The 19,312-nt window shown below is 41.5% G+C and overlaps 1 protein-coding gene across 1 annotated transcript in view; it reads left to right on the plus strand.

Moving 5' to 3' along the window:
• Nucleotides 1–19,312, plus strand: part of DIXDC1 (DIX domain containing 1) — an 84,198-nt gene that overhangs the window by 61,254 nt on the left and 3,632 nt on the right. Inside the window, exons 14-18 of the mRNA XM_013006248.3 lie at nt 304–393; nt 1,158–1,319; nt 2,426–2,492; nt 16,056–16,161; nt 17,011–17,119. Coding sequence (XP_012861702.2) covers nt 304–393; nt 1,158–1,319; nt 2,426–2,492; nt 16,056–16,161; nt 17,011–17,119 — 534 coding nt within the window. The remainder of the gene's footprint in view (nt 1–303; nt 394–1,157; nt 1,320–2,425; nt 2,493–16,055; nt 16,162–17,010; nt 17,120–19,312) is intronic.

Genomic DNA, 19,312 nt, shown 5'->3' on the forward strand with positions numbered 1-19,312 from the left:
TGGCCCCTCAGACCTCTCTACTGGTTCCCTGATTCATGCCGGTATGTTGCATTCACATCTTGGAGCACCGGGTCACCCTCCATGTTCACATAACTCCTATTTTCATGTGACGACCTTGTCTTTGGAACCTTGTTGCTCAGTGAGGAGGAGCTACATTTTACTTTCTTCTTATTGTTGAGAGTACACAGGCCGTGTGTCCACCAGTACAGCATTTCTCCATGCGCAGTCCAGTGACGCTGACCACATTCGTCACAGTGGGCACCGTTCTCACCCTCTGCTGCCTCCTTCTTCCTGCTGCTCTAGGTCATCAGCTATAACAGCCACAACTCTCAAAGCAACGGGTTCCTCCTTCCAGCGCCAGGAAAAGGAGCTGCTTCGAGTACGCACCGAGGGGTAGGTTCTTTAGATTTAGGAACACGCCATTCTGCCCCTGCCAGCGGCCAGCAGCAGCGTGCCCTATGGACTGGGCCTTCGATAGCTCACTTCCCCAGTTCTGGCATCTAGTAGGTGTGCAAGGATGTGGGACACTTGGTCTCCCACATCAAGAATTAGTAAGCAACATAGGGAACCCAGGACAGATAAACCCCTCAGGACCAATAATGAGAGTAGAGATACCAAGAGGGGAAGAGGAAGGAAGATGGGGGGAAAAAGGGGGAGTCAATCACAATGATCGACATATAACCCTCTCCCAGGGTGATGGACAGCATAAAAGTGGGTGAAGGGAGATAGCGGTCAGTGTAAGACATGAAAAAATTTTTACAAATTATCATGGGTTCCTGAAGGGAGGGAGTCGGGGAATGAGCTGATACCAAGGGGTCAGGTAAAAAGAAAATGCTTTGAAAATGATGATGGCAACATATGTACAAATGTACTTGACACAAAGGATGTATGTATGGATTGTGATAAGAGCTGTAAGAGTCCCCAATAAAATGATTTTTTAAAAAACTTTTAAAAAAAGATAAAAAAATAGAATTCGTAAACATACAGGTGGGCCACTTTGGTGGAGGAAAACCTCCTTCCATTCACACCACGCCCCTCTCCTGCAAGGATGAAAGACCTTGCCTGCCTCTCTCCTGGGTCTCCCTAAGCCCAGTGGCCGAGGCCTGGTCGATGCCACGGCATGCGCAATGCCAACGGTGCCTTACTTTTGCCCGCAGACCAGTGAGCTGCAGCTGGTCCGGGACGCTCTCCGCAGCCTGCGCAACAGCTTCAGTGGTCACGACCCACAGCACCACACCATCGACAGCCTGGAGCAGGGCATCTCCAGCCTCATGGAGCGTCTGCATACCGTGGAGACCCAGAAGAAACAAGAAAGGAGGGTAATCTCCCCGTGGTGTCTGTTAGGCAAAACTCCCGAGAGAGCTTGGCTGATGAGTGTTACATTTGAGGAAAAGGCGTCATTGAGTTGATTCTGATTTCTGGTGGCCCCGTCTGTGTCGGAGGAGAAGGAGGCCCTCTAGGGTTCTCAGTGACGTGCGTTTTCTGAAGCGCCTCTGGGTAGAGGCAGGCCTCCAGCCTTTCAGTTAGCAGCTCAGCACTTAACTGTTTGCACCACCCAGAGACTCCATTTAGAGCAGTGATTCTCAACTTTCCCGATGCCTTCAATATGCCTCATGTTGTGACCCCCCAACCATAAAATTATCTTCGTTGCTACTTCATAACTGTAATTTTGCTACTGTTATGAATCAGGTGACCTCTGGGAAAGGGTCGTTAGACTTCAACCCCCAAAGAGGTCACGACCCACAGGTTGAGAACCGCTGATTTAGAGGAAGGCAGGGTAAGAGATACAAGACCCTGCTTAAGGTTATGGTTGCCCTTCTCCTGAGTTTCCATCTCCGTGGAGCTGACGATTCACCATGATACGGGAATCCAGGGAAGGAGTTTATGATAACTCATGCCCCCGTGACTATAGCGGTGTCCAAGAATTGTGACACATGTCCTCACTCATGACTGCTTACTCCCCTCCCTTTCAACTTCCGAATGAGCTTGGCCCAGATTACAGTGGATGATAATGTACGAGAAAGTACATTGAAAGTTAAAAAGAAAAAAATCACTGTATAAGTATACCTTATTATTGTTAGGATAAAACAAAAAACGCTCTGCAATCGAGTTGATTCTAACTCATCATGACTCCATAGGACAGATTAAAACTGCTCTTGTGGGTTTCTGAGATCGTAACTCTTTACCAGAGTAGAAAGCCTCATCTTTCTCCCCTGGATCTGCTGGTGGTTTTGAACTGCTGACCTTAAGGTTAGCAGTCCATCACATAACCATCAGGGCTCCTATTGTTAGGATAGATAGGTTCACTTTTTAGGTCATGAAAGAAGTGATAGGAAAAGTACATGTTTTAGGTAGACTTTTAGGATGTAAATTTCTTAAGTTCCCCTATTGATCATAACTCTTGTGATTTTTATGTGGTTCTCAGGTTCGGGGCAAGTCACCCAGAACTCAAGGAGGCAGTGAATACCGGGAGTCTTGGCCCCCTAATTCAAGTAAGTACTCATTTGTTTGCTCAGCAAAGCCTTCCAGCATATAAGAGTAGACAGTCTAGTGTCATCGTGGATTCTATGCTGGGCTGCTAGCCAAAAGACCAGCACTTTGAACCCATCAGCCACTCCTGTAAGGAGCCTTGTAAACCCACAGAAATTCCTCTCCTTCAGGATCACTGACTTGGAATTGACTTGATGGCAGATAATAATTTGAGTCTAGATGTCTCCTTTTGGTGTTTCACGTTTATAATATTTTGCTTCTGTAGAACTATTAGGCTTCAGTTATTCCCAGGACTTTAAGACATACACTAACTTCATCACTATCACACTCGGGGGCAGTTAATCACATGTAGGATGCAGCTAATTTAAATTCATGATCAGTGAGTCAGTTCTGACTCATGGCTTCCCTCTTTGACCATGTAGAACTAGCTAAGGGATTCCCAAGGTTGTAAACCTTTATAAAAGGAGAAAGCCCCATATTTTTCCCACCACTGACTCAGATTTTGAAAATATACTAGCTCAAAATGTTTTTTTCCCCAGACAAAGCAAACAAACACATATATTAAAGTCCTACAAGGTTACAAACAAAAAAAAATTCCAGGGCTTTCTAGAATCAAAAAGTTAAATTTCTTTTGGAAATTTCCTTAAGCTTTGAATTGTTAGGGTATTCCATTTAAGTCCTGAAAAACAGTGGCACCATCTAGTGGTCATGTCTAAGAGGTAGGTTTTAATTTGCTCCATGCCCTGTCATTTCCCACTCTGTTTATTCCAGTGGGTTGGCACTCTTGCCTGCTTGCTAATTTCTTTTTTACTTTATATTGTATCCTTTGGTTGAATGATGGTCACATTTTCCTATCTTGTAGAGTTTACACAAGTCTATAAGTGTCTAAACTACAATTTGTAAAACTGAATAGTAGTGATAACTTGACTAAAATCAGTTTTAAATGTTGTTGTCAGGTGCCGTAGAGTCGGTTCTGCCTCATAGTGACCCTCTGTACAACAGAATGAAACGTCACCTGGTCCTGCGCCAGCCTCACATTTGTTCTTATGTTTGAGCCCATTGTTGCAGCCGCTGTGTCCGTCCATCTTGTCGCGGACCTTCCTCTTTCTCGCTGCCCCACCTCTTTACCAAGCATGATGTCCTTCTCCAGAGACTGGCCACTCCTGACAACATGTCTAAAGTATGTGAGACGAAGTCTCATCATCTGCCTCTAAGGAGCATCCTGGCTGTACTTCTTCCAAGACAGATCTGTTTGGTTTTTTGGCAGTCCATGGTACCTTTGATATTTTTCTCCAGCTCCACAATTCAAGTGCATTGATTCTTCTTTGGTCTTCCTTATTCGCTGTTCAACTTGCACATGCGGATGAGGCAATTAAGAATTCCATGGTTTGGGTCAGGCACATCTTCCTCCTCAATGTAACATCCTTGCTTTTCAATACTTTAAAGAGACTTTGTACAGCAGATTTACCCAGTGCAATGCATCATTTTGATCTCTGGACTGCTGCTTCCATGAGCATTGATTGTGGATCCAAGCAAGATGAAATCCTTGACAACTTCATTCTCTTCTTGATTTATCATGTTACCTATTGGTCCAATTGTGAAGATTTTGGTCTTCTTAACATTGAGTTTTGATCCATACTGAAGGCTGCCATCCTTGATCTTCATCAGCAAGTGCTTCAAGAAGTCCTCTCTTCCAGGAAGCAAGGTCATGTCATTTGCTTATCGCAGGCTGTTAATAAACCTTCCTCCAATCCGGATGCCGCATTCTTCTTCATAAATCCAGCTTCTCTGATTATTTGCTCAGCATATAGACTGAATAAATATGGCAAGAGGATACAACCCTGGTGACTACCTTTCTTGATTTAAAACCGGCAGTATTACCTCGTTCACACAACTGCCTCTTGATCCATGTACAGGTTCCACATGAGCACAATGAAGTGTTCTGGAATTCTCATTCTTCTCGAGGCTATCCATAGTTGGTTATGGTCCACACACACAAATGCCTTGGAATGGTCAATAAAACACAAGTAAACATTTTCCTGTTATTTTTCTGCGTTCAGCCAAGATCCATATGGCATCAGCATTGATCTCCCTTGTTCCATGTCCTCTTCTAAATCCAACCTGAACCTCTGGCAGCTCACTGTCAGTGTACTGCTGCAACCTTTGTTGGATGATCTTCTGCACAATTTTACTTGCATATGATATGAATGCTATTGTTCCGTAATTTGGGTATTCTGTTGTTACCTTTTTTTGAAATGTCTACAGATATGAATCTCTTCCAATCAGTTTGCAAAGTGGCTGTCTTCCAAATTTCCTGTCTTAGACGGGTGAGTGCTTCCAAGACTTTTATCAGCTTACTAAAATATTCAGTGGGTCTTCTTTCAATTCCCAGAGCCTTGTTTTGGCTAATGCTTTCAGTGCAGCTTGAACATTCTCCTTCAGTATCACTGGCTCTTGCTCATATGCTACCTCTTGAAATGGTTGAATGTTGACTAGCTCTTTTTGGTACAGTGACTCTGTTTTGAATGTTACATAGACTTTATTATCTAAGTATGCCACATTCCTGTCGAATTGATTCTTACTCAATGACCCTGTAGGACAGAATAGGAACCCCGCCCACCCCCCTTTCTAGGCTTTCCAAAACTGTAATCATTATCAAAGCAGTCTGCCATAGTTGTTCCACCAGCAGAATGTCTGGTGAGTTCAAACTACTGATCTTCTGATGAGCAGCTGGGGTGCTCAACCTTGGCCTCACTAGGGCTCCTTATCTAGTTTTCTTTCAACTTTTTTTTACTGTGAATTCAGTGAAAGTGTACAGAGCAGATGATCAGTTGTAAATTAAAAACAAACAAAACCTCATACACATTTTGTTTCAACATATCCATTGCAAGCCCCACAATGTAGCATCACGTATCCCACTCCTTACCTGTGCTTCCTGTTTCCATGTCTCCTCCTCCTCTCCTAACCCTCTGAACTTTGTACTTGGGTTAATGTCCTTTTGGTCTTAAATGGTTGACTGTTCTACCACAGGGCCCCACTGTTTGCTATCTGACCAGTAAGCCGTGTCTCTTTTATGATTTTGAGTGCTGTACTACATTTTTCTACCACTCTATTTGGGAACTTCTGAAGATACCCTTTCAGATCAGTTAGTAGTGGTAGCTGGTTGGGTACTGTCTGGATGTTCTGGACTCAGGGTTGTGGAAATGGAATATACATTTTAAACCCCCATTAATAAACAAAGGCTAATATAAAAGATCTTAAGATGTTTATAAGAAGATAGAATATAAAATAATATATTTTGTAGAATAAATTTTAAAAGTATTCTCAAACCTCTACACCTAGATATATTTTTTCTCTCTGATGAGAAATGCTTATACTGAGAATGAAACAAATTATTTTAGGACCAATATTAGTTTTAGTTTCTTTTTATAGTATTGTTTCCAAAGATTCAACTTTAATTTTGGGGGGAAGGATTTTTATATAATTGTTATCCTCTGCAGTATTTTTTCTGAATATCTAGGTGAGTATAAACTGTCAGGTAAGCAGGGAAAAATTTAATACATTCCATCCACTCTCAAATATTCCTGTCTTTTCTCAAACGAAAACGAAAACATTCCACTTTCTTTTTTGAAAACATTCCACTTTCAATGAGTTAATTCCAACTCATATGGACCCTTTGTAGAGTTCTTAAGATAGCTTCATCTTTCTCTGGAGGTGCAGCCAGAGGGTTCAAACTACTGGTCTTGCAGTCAGCCCTCTAACACTTACCTGACAGTGCCACCAAGGTGCCTTTTTCTCAAACTACTGTAGATAAGTTCACCACTGTTTGCAAACTAGAGCCTTGGTCTAAAGTTTACAATGATATTTGTATTCATAAATAAGATGAACTATCTCGCATTTGACATAAACATTACTTTAATTCTTCTAGCTACTGATCTACTACAGAACTACGTCTAGCTACTGATGTAGTTCTCTTACTGCCCACATCCAACTTCTTAAAAGAGTAGTCTGTATCTGCACTCTTTTCTCCCTCACTTCCCACTGACTAGCAAACCCACGTAGTGTCCTATTTTTAGGGTCACTGTTGACCAGCTCATTGCCAAATCAAATACTTACTGGTCAAATGTTTTCTATCTTCCATTAACTTTTTCAAAGCATTTACAATTCTTGACTCGTCTCCTGGAAACATTTCAAACATTTCTTCTCCAGTAGCTTCAATGCCAATCAATTATTTGTTCAACAAATATTTATTGAGCATCTACTTCAGACCACTTTTGTTAACCCAGGAGATGAAGAGATGGACTTTGAACGTGCTCACGTTGGACATGCAGTCCAGTGAAATAGATAACCCAGTTCTCCTATTTGTGTGATCCCAATTCTTCCCGAATCTTTTCTTTTCCTTCTTGCGCTAATCCTTAAAGGCTGTTTTGTCCTGGGATGGATTCCATTTGAAGACTAGGATTTTTACCTTTTCTTTAGGTGATCACTCCCCGTCCTTGGCTCCAGCGACTCTTCAAGATTGATTATTTTACATTTTTTGTTTCTAACTTTACCTCTTTTTAAGTTTGAGGGCTAAACATAGTTTGAACAGTTTTATTGGCTTATAATTCACATAACATACAATTCAATAGTTCGATCACATCAAGAAGAGTTGTAAAATCATCACCACAGTCTTAGAACATTTTCTTCATTCTTGTACTCATTATTAGTGACCCACTTCCCCCAGCCTCCTCTGCCATAGTCCTACAGAATCATTTTTACTGTCTCTCTAGATTTATCTATCTTGAATTTCATATACAGAAAAAATATTGCTTAAAAAAACAAACAAAACTAACAATAACAAAGTAACACATTAAACCTCAATTGAAAAGAAAGGGAGATCAAATGATAGGGAGCTAAATTTTAACCTAACTGCATGTGCAACAATCCACTTTCCATTGCATGCTGTGTGATAGCAAGACTATTCACACCCTGAGTCTGTGGTCAGAGATGATTCACTAGGGACAATCCATGTGCATTTCCCCTTCACTTAAAAAACAAAATACTGAAACAGCTTTAAAATGGGAAAAAAGGGATATCAAATAAGATATTATACTTTGGCCTAACTGTATCTGCCACAATCCACTTTATAATGCTCTCTGCCTGATAACAGGGCTATTTAGATCCCTCAACTATGATTGGAGAGGTTTCTCTGGAGGCTTGATCCACGTGAGGACCCTACAAATGGATTTTGGACTTCTACAGTCATCCATAGCTTTCTGAAAACCACGTATTCACAATTTAAGCTTTGATACCATTCCCTCCTTTAGATTTGGATTATATTATTTATAATCTTTGGATCACACAGGCTGGTATGCGTCTTCCATGTGGACATAGTTGATGCCTCACTTAAAATGGCTTCTTGTTTGAAAGCAAGCCTTTAAGACCCCAGACGCTGTTCTCTCTTACAGCTGGGCATCATCTCATTTCTTCATCACATTATGTTGTAGCACCCATATCTTTCGTGATCTCTTTATGAGCATGAGCATGAAGCAAGACCATGTTATAACTAAGTATTCTTAGATTGGGGCTAGAATTAATGCAAAGGGCTACATTTTTTTATGTCAACTGAATGTCTATCTGTGTATCTATACTTTATCTGTCCAAAGGCATTTTAAACTCTTGTCTAAAACTGGAAGCAAAGTAATAAAGTGGGGGAAATATGAACTATGGAATCAAACATATCTAGAGCACTAATTTGGCTTTGCCATTCAGCTGTGTGACCGTGGGCAATCAGTGTTACTGAATCTTGTTTTCTCAATGGGGCTATTCTTGGAATATTGTACACATATTATGGAATCTTTATGCCAGTTCTTTAGTGTATGTATATAAGACGTGAAAGGCACATTAATTCTGGCAAAACATCTATTTTTCATTTTTCTTAGCTATGTCCTTTCTTCCATGTGCTAGGCCAAGTTGTGTAGAGAGACAAATCCAATGATACTCATCTATGTATAAAAGCTTTATATTAAGAAGCAACTTTATATCCAGAAGGCAGCCATGCCCAAGTCCATAAGTCCAATGTTAGTCCATAGTCTCTCTTCAGACTCACAGCTACATGCCGGTGATGCAGAATGGCAAGCTGAGAAGCAAAAAGACCACAGGTCCGTGGGTGCAGAGTCATATGGATCCACGGCTGTTTGAAACATGGCAGGACACCAAGAGCTCTCAGGGTCAGCAGCAGAGTCCCAGCAAGCAGGAACGTAGGGGACAGAGGGAGATAATGTGTTGGGCTGCAATCCACATGGTTGGCAATTCAAAACCACCAGTAACTCTTGGGGAGAAAGATTGGTTTCTACTCCCATAAATAGTTACAGTCTTGGAACCCACCAAGGGGTCACTATGAGACAGCATTGACTCCATGATGGTGAAAGAGAGTTTATAAAAAGGTCACACCCTCACGCAGGCATCATCAGGCTGTGACCTGATTGACAGGTTGGATTCCACCCCTACACTTTCATACATCTTCAAGTTGACATAAAATCATCTAACTACCACATTACCATCACAGCCAAATTTCTGGAAAGAGCAGTCTCCTCTCTGAACCTACATCCTTGCTTGACATTTATTCTTAAGGGAAAACAAGAGTAAGAATTATTTCAAATAAAAATGGAATAGATCAGTTTAGTAGAATAGAATTCTGAGGTGGGTTGGTATATATCACTGGTCAGTTTATTTTTGACAGGGTTGCAAGTACCATTCAATAGGGATAAATATAGTCTTTTTAATAAATAGTTATAGGGCAACTTGATGTCTGCTTGCAAAAGAACGAAGCTGGACCCATTCCTTAGACAATATGATTAGCTAAAAAGGGATCAATGACCTAAATGTAAGAACTCAGAACACAAAACTCCTAAAAGAATAGACGGTGCCTTCTTAGAGAAAACCAAATACCTTGAGCAAAGGAGTCACTGGGCCTGGCCAATGGGCAAAACGTCTGCAACGACAATGTTCCAATTCCTACTTTAAGGTCCGAAAGCTTCTGAGTGGCCCTAGACGTTGTGGCCGTTGGTTTCCCAGTCCAGAGGAAAGAGGAGTGAAGAAAATGGAGGACCCTTGGAAACAATTAGTCCAGTAGCCTAAGGGACTACATGAACATCAGTCTCCATGACCCTAAGACGAGAAGAACCAGCTGGTATCTGGTGCCTGGCTACTACTAACAGCTCTGAAAGGGACCGCAGTTGATGGCCTCAGTCAGACTGGGAGACAAATGTGTAACAGAACTTAACATAATAAAAAGATGACTTGCTGGTTGGATATAGGCTGATGGAACTCCCAAGTCATCCTTCAAGTCTGGAACTGAAATTAGGTCCAAGGCTCAATTTTGAGCCAAGCAATAGACAAATCTGTAAGAGGAGTGATAACAATAACTAGGTACCATACGGGATCTAAAGGGCAGCATTTGCCCAAAAATAATGTTCATAGAAGAACAGAAGGAGAAATGGAAATGGGAAACACAGGGAGGAAGTAGGGTAAGTCATGTTACCCTGCGGTGATTGTAATCAATGAGATGATACAAAATGTGTATGAATTATTGGCTGGGAAACTGATTGGCTATTTGAACCTTCACCTGGTTCACAATAAAAAGTTGAAAAAGAAAACATAAGGGAATGCTTAGGGATCTAGTTTTTTATAGTGCATTCTTAGCAACAAAAAGGCAAATTGCCCAATCACAAATAGGGCAAAGGACTGAACAGACACTTCACGAAAGAAGATATACAGATGGTCAATGGTATAGCGATACCAAAAGGGTAGGGGGAAGGCGGGGAAAGGAGGGGAAGAAGGGGTACCTATTGCAATGATGGACACATAACCACACACTCCCCCTTCAGGGGGAAGAACAACAGAAACCAGAGGGGAAGGGAGACAGCAGTCAGTGTGAGATATGAACGTAATAACAATCTATAATCTATCAAGGGGCCACGAGGGTGGGGTGGGGGAGGGAAAAAGGAGCTGATCCCAAGGGCTCAATAGAAAGTAAATGTCTAGAAAAGAACGATGGCAATATATGTACAAATGTGTCTTATACAATTGATGTATGGATTGTAACAAGAGTTGTAAGAGCCCCCAATAAAATGATCTTTTAAAAAAAGGCCAACAAATAGATGAAAGAATGCTGAACATCACTACTCACTGTAAAAAAGCTAATCAAACCACAATAGAGCCATTTCATTCCCCGCTTCCTGCCCCCCTTGATGGCTATTAAAAAAAAGCTAACAAAACCCTCCTGAAAAATGGTGGAGATATGGGAAAAATAGGAACTTTTATACATTGCTGGTGGGAAAGCAAAATGATTCAGCAGCTATGGAAATACTGTAGCAATTCCTCAAAACGTTAAAGGGAATTACTATATGACTCATTACTCTAGGTATATTTAGGTAAATGTCCAAGAGAAATGACGTTTCCACAGAGACTTGTATAAGACTTTTTATAGTACCATTACTCTTAATAGCCAAATGTAGACCCAATCCAAATGTTGATCAACAAATGAATAGATAAACAAACCGGTGCATTCATCAATGGAATAGTGTTCACTCATAGCAAGGAGTGAAGTATTGATACATGTTATAACTTGGATGAACCTCAAAAACGTAAGTAAGTCACACAAAAGGTCACATACTGTATAATTTCTTTTAAATAAAATATCCCAAATAGGTAAATCTATGAAGACAGAAATCACATTATGATTACCAGGGGAGAGGGGAGAAGGGAAGGAAGAATGGCTACTTTACGGGGCAGTAAGTAGTGAGAACATTTTGAAACGAGAGAGGAGATTGTACAGTGTTGTGAATGTGGTAAGTGCCGCTAAATTAGATACCTTAAATGATCAATTGGATTTCACTTCACTTCTTTTTTTCACTTCACTTTTTAAAAGCTATGCACACACATAAAAGTTTAGTTTCTGGGACAACGTTTTTTGTGAGTTTTTATGCATATTACTTTTATAGTAATGCTACACTGATCTCATAATTACCATTGTATCATATGAGTTCATGTTGGCTGAGACTAGTTCATTAAGATTCTTATTTTTTTATTTAAAAATCTGCAGGCACCTCAGTCGTTCTGTGACACTGCTTTCATGAGTGTCACTGATGATCTATTTAACTAACGAGTCTTTGCTTGAAACCTCCTGAGGCCATTTAATGGCAGGGTTACTCTGTCCTAGAAAATTCTCCTCACATATGTCCACAGCCATTATTTTCAGATTGCATTTTATTGCAGTGCTGTTTTTGCTGTGTTACCCCACTAAACTTTGAGTTCTGTAAGGCTGGGGATTCTAGCATACTTTTGCATCTCTAGTATTTGACATATAATAAGCACCCCAAAAACACTTTATTTATTTAAAGATCATTTTATTGGGGGTCTTATAGCTCTTATAACATCTATTCCATCAAGATAGCTGTACATATGTTGCCATCATTATTTTCTGAACATTTACTATTTGAGCCCTTGTTATCAGGTCCTCTTTTTTCCCTCTCCCTCTCCCATCCTCATAACCCCTTAATAAATAATTTATTATTATTTTCATGTTACACCAACAGTTGTCTCCCTTCTCCCAAGGTTTCGGTTGTCCCCCCCTCCCAGGGGGTGGTGGTGGTTATGTGTCGATCATTGTGATCAGTTCCCCCTACCTCCCCTATCCTCACCACCTTCCCCCTACCTTCCTGGTATCACTATTCCCGTTTCTGTTCCTTAGGGGTTTATCTGACCTGGATTCCGTGTGTTATGAGCTCTTATCTCTTACCTGTACTTGTGTATATGCTCTGGTCTAGCCTGCAGTAAAAGGCAGGACTGGGGTCATGATAGTGGGGGGTGAGGAAGTCCAAGAAACCAAAGTAATATTGTGCCCTGGTTGACTCATCCCTTCATTGTAACCCTTCTGTGAGGGGATGGCCTATTGTCTATAGGTGGGTTTGGGGTCTCTACTCTGGCCCCCCTCATTCACAATAATGTTTGTTTGTTGTCTTCTGATGCTTGTTACCTGATCTCATCGACACTTCATGATCGCACAGGCTGGTCTGCTTCTTCCATGTGGGCTTGTTGCCTCTCTGCTAGATGGCCACTTGTTTAACCTCAAGCCTTTAAGACCCCAGACACTATCTTTTGATAGCCGGGCACCATCAGCTTTCTTCACTACATTTGTTTGTGAGCCCATTTTGTCTTCAGTGATCATGCTGGGAGGGTGAGCATCACAGAATGCCAGGTTGTTAGAACAAAGTGTTCTTGCATGGAGGGAGGGCTTGAGTAGAGGCCCAAAGTCCATCTACTACCTCAATGTATTATCATGTAAATATATGTACATAGGCCAATACCTCTATTTTATGAATTAATTATTTACATATATACACACGTTTACACCTCTACCCATGGCTTTGCTTCTTAGATCTTTCCTCTGTTCCAAGAAACATTTTAAATGAATCAGTAAATGATGTAACAAACCCATTTCTGTTCCCTTTCTTAAGGGAACATTAACTTAATGTTTCCTCCATCTCCTCAGACTACAAATCAGAATCACTTTGTACCTTTCATGTTTATATTTCAATTTCCCCCCCAAATATTTTTACCTTTTAAAAGCTTTTCAAATCACTACCTCTTCTGGCTCCAGAGCTACCTCTTCCCTTTCTTCATCTCTCAGACTGCTGTGGTTGCCTCCCAACAGGACGGCTGGTTTCCATTCTGACATGCCAGTCGAACCCTCAAACTGTCTTTTAGTTTTAACTCTTGATATTTTATCTAATACCTAAACTTCTTAGCCTGGTTCTCAGAGTCCTGGGCAATGTGGTTCCTGCTCACTATATTGTCCTCATCTCTCACAACTTCCCAGTGTACTTCTTACGCACCAGACATCCTAATTTACTTAGTTTACCAACACGTGGTCCCAGCTGATGCCTTTGCACAGCATGTCTTTCTGCTTCCTGAAGTGTCACATCCGGCTTCTCTTCAAAGGCCACTTCAACTGCTCGCTCCTTGGTGAAATGAACCCATCTTCAGTCTTCCTGTACAGTTTGTCCAAATCTATACTAACATATTATAAACTCTCGGTAAACATGCTCACCATCAACATAAGCTCTTTGAAAATAGGGACCACATATAGTTGAATTTTGTATCCTCAAAATCTATGTATTAGTCTAGGTACTGGAGAAACAAATCATAAGATAGAGAGTAGATGTTTTTGACCTCTCCCTTATGGTACCGTGGGAGTGGGGTACTATTTGTTTCTCCAGTACCCCACTCCCACGGTACCATAAGGGAGAGGTCAAAAACATTTTCTCTCCATTTAAACCCCCGACATTAGGTCCTCATTTTTCCCCTCCCTCCGGGTCTCTTGTTTTGTGATGGTTGCATCAGGTGCAGCTGCCTTAGCAGTTCTCTGCTTCAGCTTGCAAGATGGATTTCCTACAAGACATCCCCAAGGAGAAGCCGTATGGATCTATCCCGATGCAGCCCTGGGTGCTGGAGCAGCCGTGTGGAGACCCCTGCCAGTGCTGAGATGCTTACACGTTCACTGACTCAGCTTTCCTCCTGCAGTCGGCATTATTGCCTCTGTTTTGTGAGGTGGAGGACTTTGTGGACTGGTGTTGGGTTAATGGGTTAATGTTGGACTTGTGGGCTTGGGCAGCATTGGGTTGGGATGTTTTCGTGATGCACCTTTTCTTTACATAAAACTCTCTCTTATACTTGAGTTGCTGTGGATTTGTTTCTCCAAAGTACCTAGACTAATACAATCTAGCACACATTAGTGCTCAAGAAATGGTCATTCATTGCATTAGTGAATCATTATAAATTTTAATGCTAACAGTGACTACTTTATGCAACCAAGATTAGTTGTATTTAACCACTGTGCATTTTAACCACGGTGTGGCAGGCACTGGTGCTGGGGTCAAAGCATCATCCTGGCATGTAGGTTTCAGTAAATGACATTCTGTGAAAACAACAAAACAAAATTCTGCAAAGTTCTTTCTCCATTGTGTGGGGAGAGGGTCCCCTACAAATCATCACAGGTTCGGTAGGCACAATTGTACAATGATAACAAGTAAAGATTATAGTAAAGTCATAGAGAGCATGAGAGGTAGAGGAGAGAGTCAAATATTGGAGTCAGACACAAATCATGGTAGCATGCTCACCTCAGCCCCGCTTGGTGGTCCTCATGGGGGGAGCCCGGCCATGAGACCAAGAGAGGGCTCCAAGTGCGAGAGCAGGAGCCCCCTGGAGCGAGGACCAGGGAGAGCCTCCACTTTATTGCTAACCAAATGTTATATATTATTAGGGGGACATGATTACAGGTAACCACACGTCACAGGAAGGGGCAGTACAATAGGCATACACATTGTAGGAAGGGGATGTATGATAGGCATAAGCGTAGCAGGAAGGGGAAGAGCTAGGGGTGTGCCCATCGGAATGGGAAGATCTAGGGGTATACATGTGACAAGATGGGCAGACCCTAGATTCATGGTGGCAGCTAACCCTGGTCATCCTTGGGCGGGTTTGACCTCTCTGGGGTCTCCTACAAGGAAACAGACAACTACTATCCTTATCAGAAGGGGAGTGGGCCCTACTTGTTGTGGGATAAACAGTGGTGTCTGCTTTGTCTAGATGGCTGATAGCTCTTGAGAATGACCTCTAAGCTACTCCTGATAACCTCCAAGTGTATGGTCATTCTCTAGCAGCTAAGTCTGGCATATATTTGGGGGAGACAACTTGGGAGAAATCCTTCTGTTTCCCATACTACTGCATTAATTCATACTCTCCCTGATTTTTAACCTGTTTGTAGAAGTACTTTCCTTTGGCTGCCATTTTGATTCAGTTCAGTGTCTAGAGCGAGTTAAGGAGAAATAATGTGTAGGTGGAATTCTAGGAGAGACTTTAATGAAAGTATAATTTATTTTAGCTCATTGTGATAAGTTTTTTCATTTTTTCCCCTGTAAAATTATAACCAGGAACAATGGTTAATTATACTTCTCCGTAAGCATTTTAGAGACGAGGTGTGGCTATAGAAACCAGAGTTAAAGACCAAAGGACCCACATGTGTAGATCTTATTTGAGGCTAAGGGATAAGGTAAGTCTTGGACGTTTTAGACCAGAAGCATGAGGCCCTTTGGAACATGAGTTTCTAAGGTTGTTTTGCTCATTTTCCCTGAATCACTGGAGTTTTCTCTGCTGACCTCAAAAAACCTAAATGCTGGCAGAGTTTGAAGCTATGTGTCCACTTTGCCTTGGCTGACATCTTGCCAAGCTCCTTTCCGCTTCTTTTGACCTTCCGCAACAATGCCTGTCAGACCAGTTGCCAGGCCCTGCCACAAGTACTTGGAATGAATGCTCACATGCACCTGGAACACCTGTTGTCCTCGTGGCCCCACTACTGGCTTCCTATGGATCACAGCCCGTGGACAAGGTGTTTGGCAAAGGCGGGAAAGCCGTGTGGTGAACATGGGCAGCTTCCTTCTCCTGGGACATTTGGAATACGAGAAACAAGGGGTGGTTTGAGTAAATTCAATGTTGTAACCATGGAGTCTTTCTGATTGCAGAGTTGCCTCACTCACAGAGCTCTCCAACGCTCAGCAGCGCCTGCACTAAAGTGCTCTATTTCACTGACAGGTCACTTACTCCCTTCATGGTCAATATACCTAAGAGGTGAGACTCTGGGTTCATCATTTCTCTGTGGGGGCGGGAGAAAGGGAGAAAGGCAGATCCAGCAGGAGAATTGGTTTCTGCCCATTTTACCAGCTAAGAGATCCCTGAGAAGCAGTACAAGGCACTGAAAAGACACAGAAAACAGGGCTGCTCGGTCCTGCTTTGCCACCGACCAGTTGCATAACCAGAGACAAGCCGTCATATACTGTTAGGTATCATCATAGTAATTCTAATGCTGGTTAACTATGCAATTATGCGCTTAAGTTCAGAAGTCATTTAAGTGCTCCCAATTAGCTCTTGTGTGGAGCTATAAAGTACAGCCTGGCACTCCAGGGGTATTTTTTCCTCCTGGGTTTTTGTTTCTGTTTGGTGATCGCACCCAAGCCCTATTGAGATTTTATATTAAAAACCTACCAAGTCCTCACTTAATAGACACCGTTAAAAGGATACCCTTTTTCCTTTTTAAAAAAACATACTTCGTTCTCTTATTATAAAATATATGTAGCAAAATATTTGCCAATTCTAAGACAAATGGTTATTTAATAAAGACTTAAAACTATCTAAGGCAGCCTTCCTGAAGAAATGTAATATGGTAGCAAAGAAGGCAATTAAAGGCACTTAAACATATTTTTGGTTCAGAAAATTTGATTTCAGAGTTTTACATTTTCTATTCAGAGGCAGAAACAAGGAAAATGATTTGACTGCTGTTTAAGCAACAAATCAATGTAAAAATTTAAGATTACCCCATTTGATATGACACTTTTAATCTTTAGTAATGATAGTTTCCCCGACCCAGAATCTTCTGGGTTTTCAGAAGCAGTGATCTAACGCTTCCTCCTTTTCTTGTAGGCTAGGCGAGGTGACGCTGAAGGATTTTAAAGCAGCTATTGACCGGGAAGGGAATCACCGATATCACTTCAAAGCACTGGATCCGGAGTTTGGCACCGTTAAAGAGGAGGTACAGAATTCACAGGGTGTCTGGGTGGTATTATTGGGCATTCCTGAGCCCTACAGTCTCCCTCTTCAAGACATGACCCAGAACCCGAGTTCCCAGAGTTAGGCCACTATCAGTACTGTAGATCTTAGGTGCCCAACGTTGCTGATCACTGGAATTACCTGGGAATCTGGTGAAACTACAAATCCCTGGGCTTCTCCTCTGAGAGATGCTGATCAGTTAGGTTGCAAATGGAGCCCAGGGATCTGTAGTTTAACCAGATTCCCAAGTGATTCCAGTTATTAGTCAAGTTTGAAAACCTAGGCTTCACAGTGGATCATGGAATGGTCCAAGTTAATGTTGCTTTAGTTCAAAGATTTTAAACTTTGACCAAGAATTGCATTTGAATGTTTATTTTAAACATGAAAAGGCTTTATTTTTCTAAGTTGAATAAAACCTGTAAGATAGAGGCTTGCTTTTGGGGCCCCAAAGATTTGTGGTTTCAGAAGCTCTAAGGAGCATTTCTGCTCTGTCTGATAGGGTCCTTCTGAGTTGGAATTGACTCAGTGGCAATGGGTTTCTGACACCAAATCTAGAAAATGTCCTGCTTCCTACATAGAGGAAAATAAATGAACACGTGTGAATATATGGAACTGTATTATATGTTGCTAACTTCAGCTAATGAAAATGAGGAACTTCTGACATGTAAATTATACTTATTTTCAACTCCTAGAGTCTAAGGGGCTTTGAAAAGTTAATGAAAAAATGGAATTAAAAGTTAAGTGGGATTTTTTCCAAAACTTTTGAAGCCTACTCATATTTTCTTAGCCTTAATTACCTTTATAATCCATTTGCCATAATATAGATTTTTCCTAGAAAGATGTTCTGGGTTATGAAGTATTACAAGTGTCTTCATGTGGTTACTGAATGAAAGAAGTTAGGGAAAATCAATATTTAATAAACATTTTCTTGTTGAAGTGTTTTATTATTTCTGTTCTTAGTGGCTTAGGAAATGAGTTGTATGCATGATTGAAAAGAACTGCAACTAATGTAGCAACGATGAAACATACAACTTTCCTCTCCTTTCTAAATGCTTCCTCCTCCCCCACCCCCACTATCATGATGCCAATTCTACCTTACAAATCTGGCTAGACCAGAGGATGTACACTGGTACAGATAGGAACTGGAAACACAGGGAATCCAGGACGGATGATCCCTTCAGGACCACCGGGAGGGTAGGTTGGAAAGAGGGAACCAATTATAAGGATCTACATATAACCTCCTCCACGGGGGACGGACAACAGAAAAGTGGGTGAAGGGAGACGTTGGAAAGTGCAAGATAAAACAAAATAATAATTTATAAACTATCAAGGGTTCATGAGGGAGGGGCAAGTGGGGAGGGAGGGGAAAAAATGAGGAGCTGATGCCAAGGGCTTAAGTGGAGAGCAAATATTTTGAGAATGATGAGGGCAATGAATGTACAAATGTGCTCTACACAATTGATGTGTGTATGGATGGTGATAAGAGTATATGAGCCCCTGATAAAACGATAAAGAAAAGGAAAGAACTGCATCTAAGGGCCATGTTCAGGTTGATTTTTTTCTATAGACCTTTCTTTACAAATGCTTGGGAACAAAAAACTCCCCTTTGCCACTTTTTATGTACCTGCTTTCTTAGAAACCCTAAGTACTGATTAATCAAATCAAGCCCACTGCCATCAAATCAAGTCTGACTCATAGTAATCCTCTTATACAGCACTTCTGAGGCTGAGCCTGGGTGGCAGGCATAGTGGTTACTTATTGTGTTGCAATCTTCACAGTCCGAAACTACCAGTCACTCTGCTGAAGAAAGGTGGGCTTTCTACTCCCTTAAACAGTTACAGTCCCGGAAACTACAGGGGCAGTTGTACTCTGTCCTACAGGGTCACTGTGAGCCAGCACTGACTACATAGCAGTGACTAATTTTTTGGTCTGAGGCTGTAAATCCTTATGGAGCAGATAGGCTGATGGGTTTGAACCCCCAACTGTGAGGTTAGCTGCCCAACCTGCCAGCAGCATCAGGGCACCAGGTATTTGATTAGTAATATATTAATTCTCCTATATGAAATATACTATAAAAATGTAGTAGAGATGATTTTTATGATTTCATAGATTTGAGACTAAGAATTAAATGCATGTATGTGTATATCTGTGTATGTGTACACAAGTATAAACCATG

Source organism: Echinops telfairi, unplaced genomic scaffold (genome assembly GCF_000313985.2).
Source record: "Echinops telfairi isolate 266 unplaced genomic scaffold, ASM31398v2 ScPeMD7_7421;HRSCAF=8459, whole genome shotgun sequence".
NCBI lineage: Eukaryota > Metazoa > Chordata > Mammalia > Afrosoricida > Tenrecidae > Echinops > Echinops telfairi.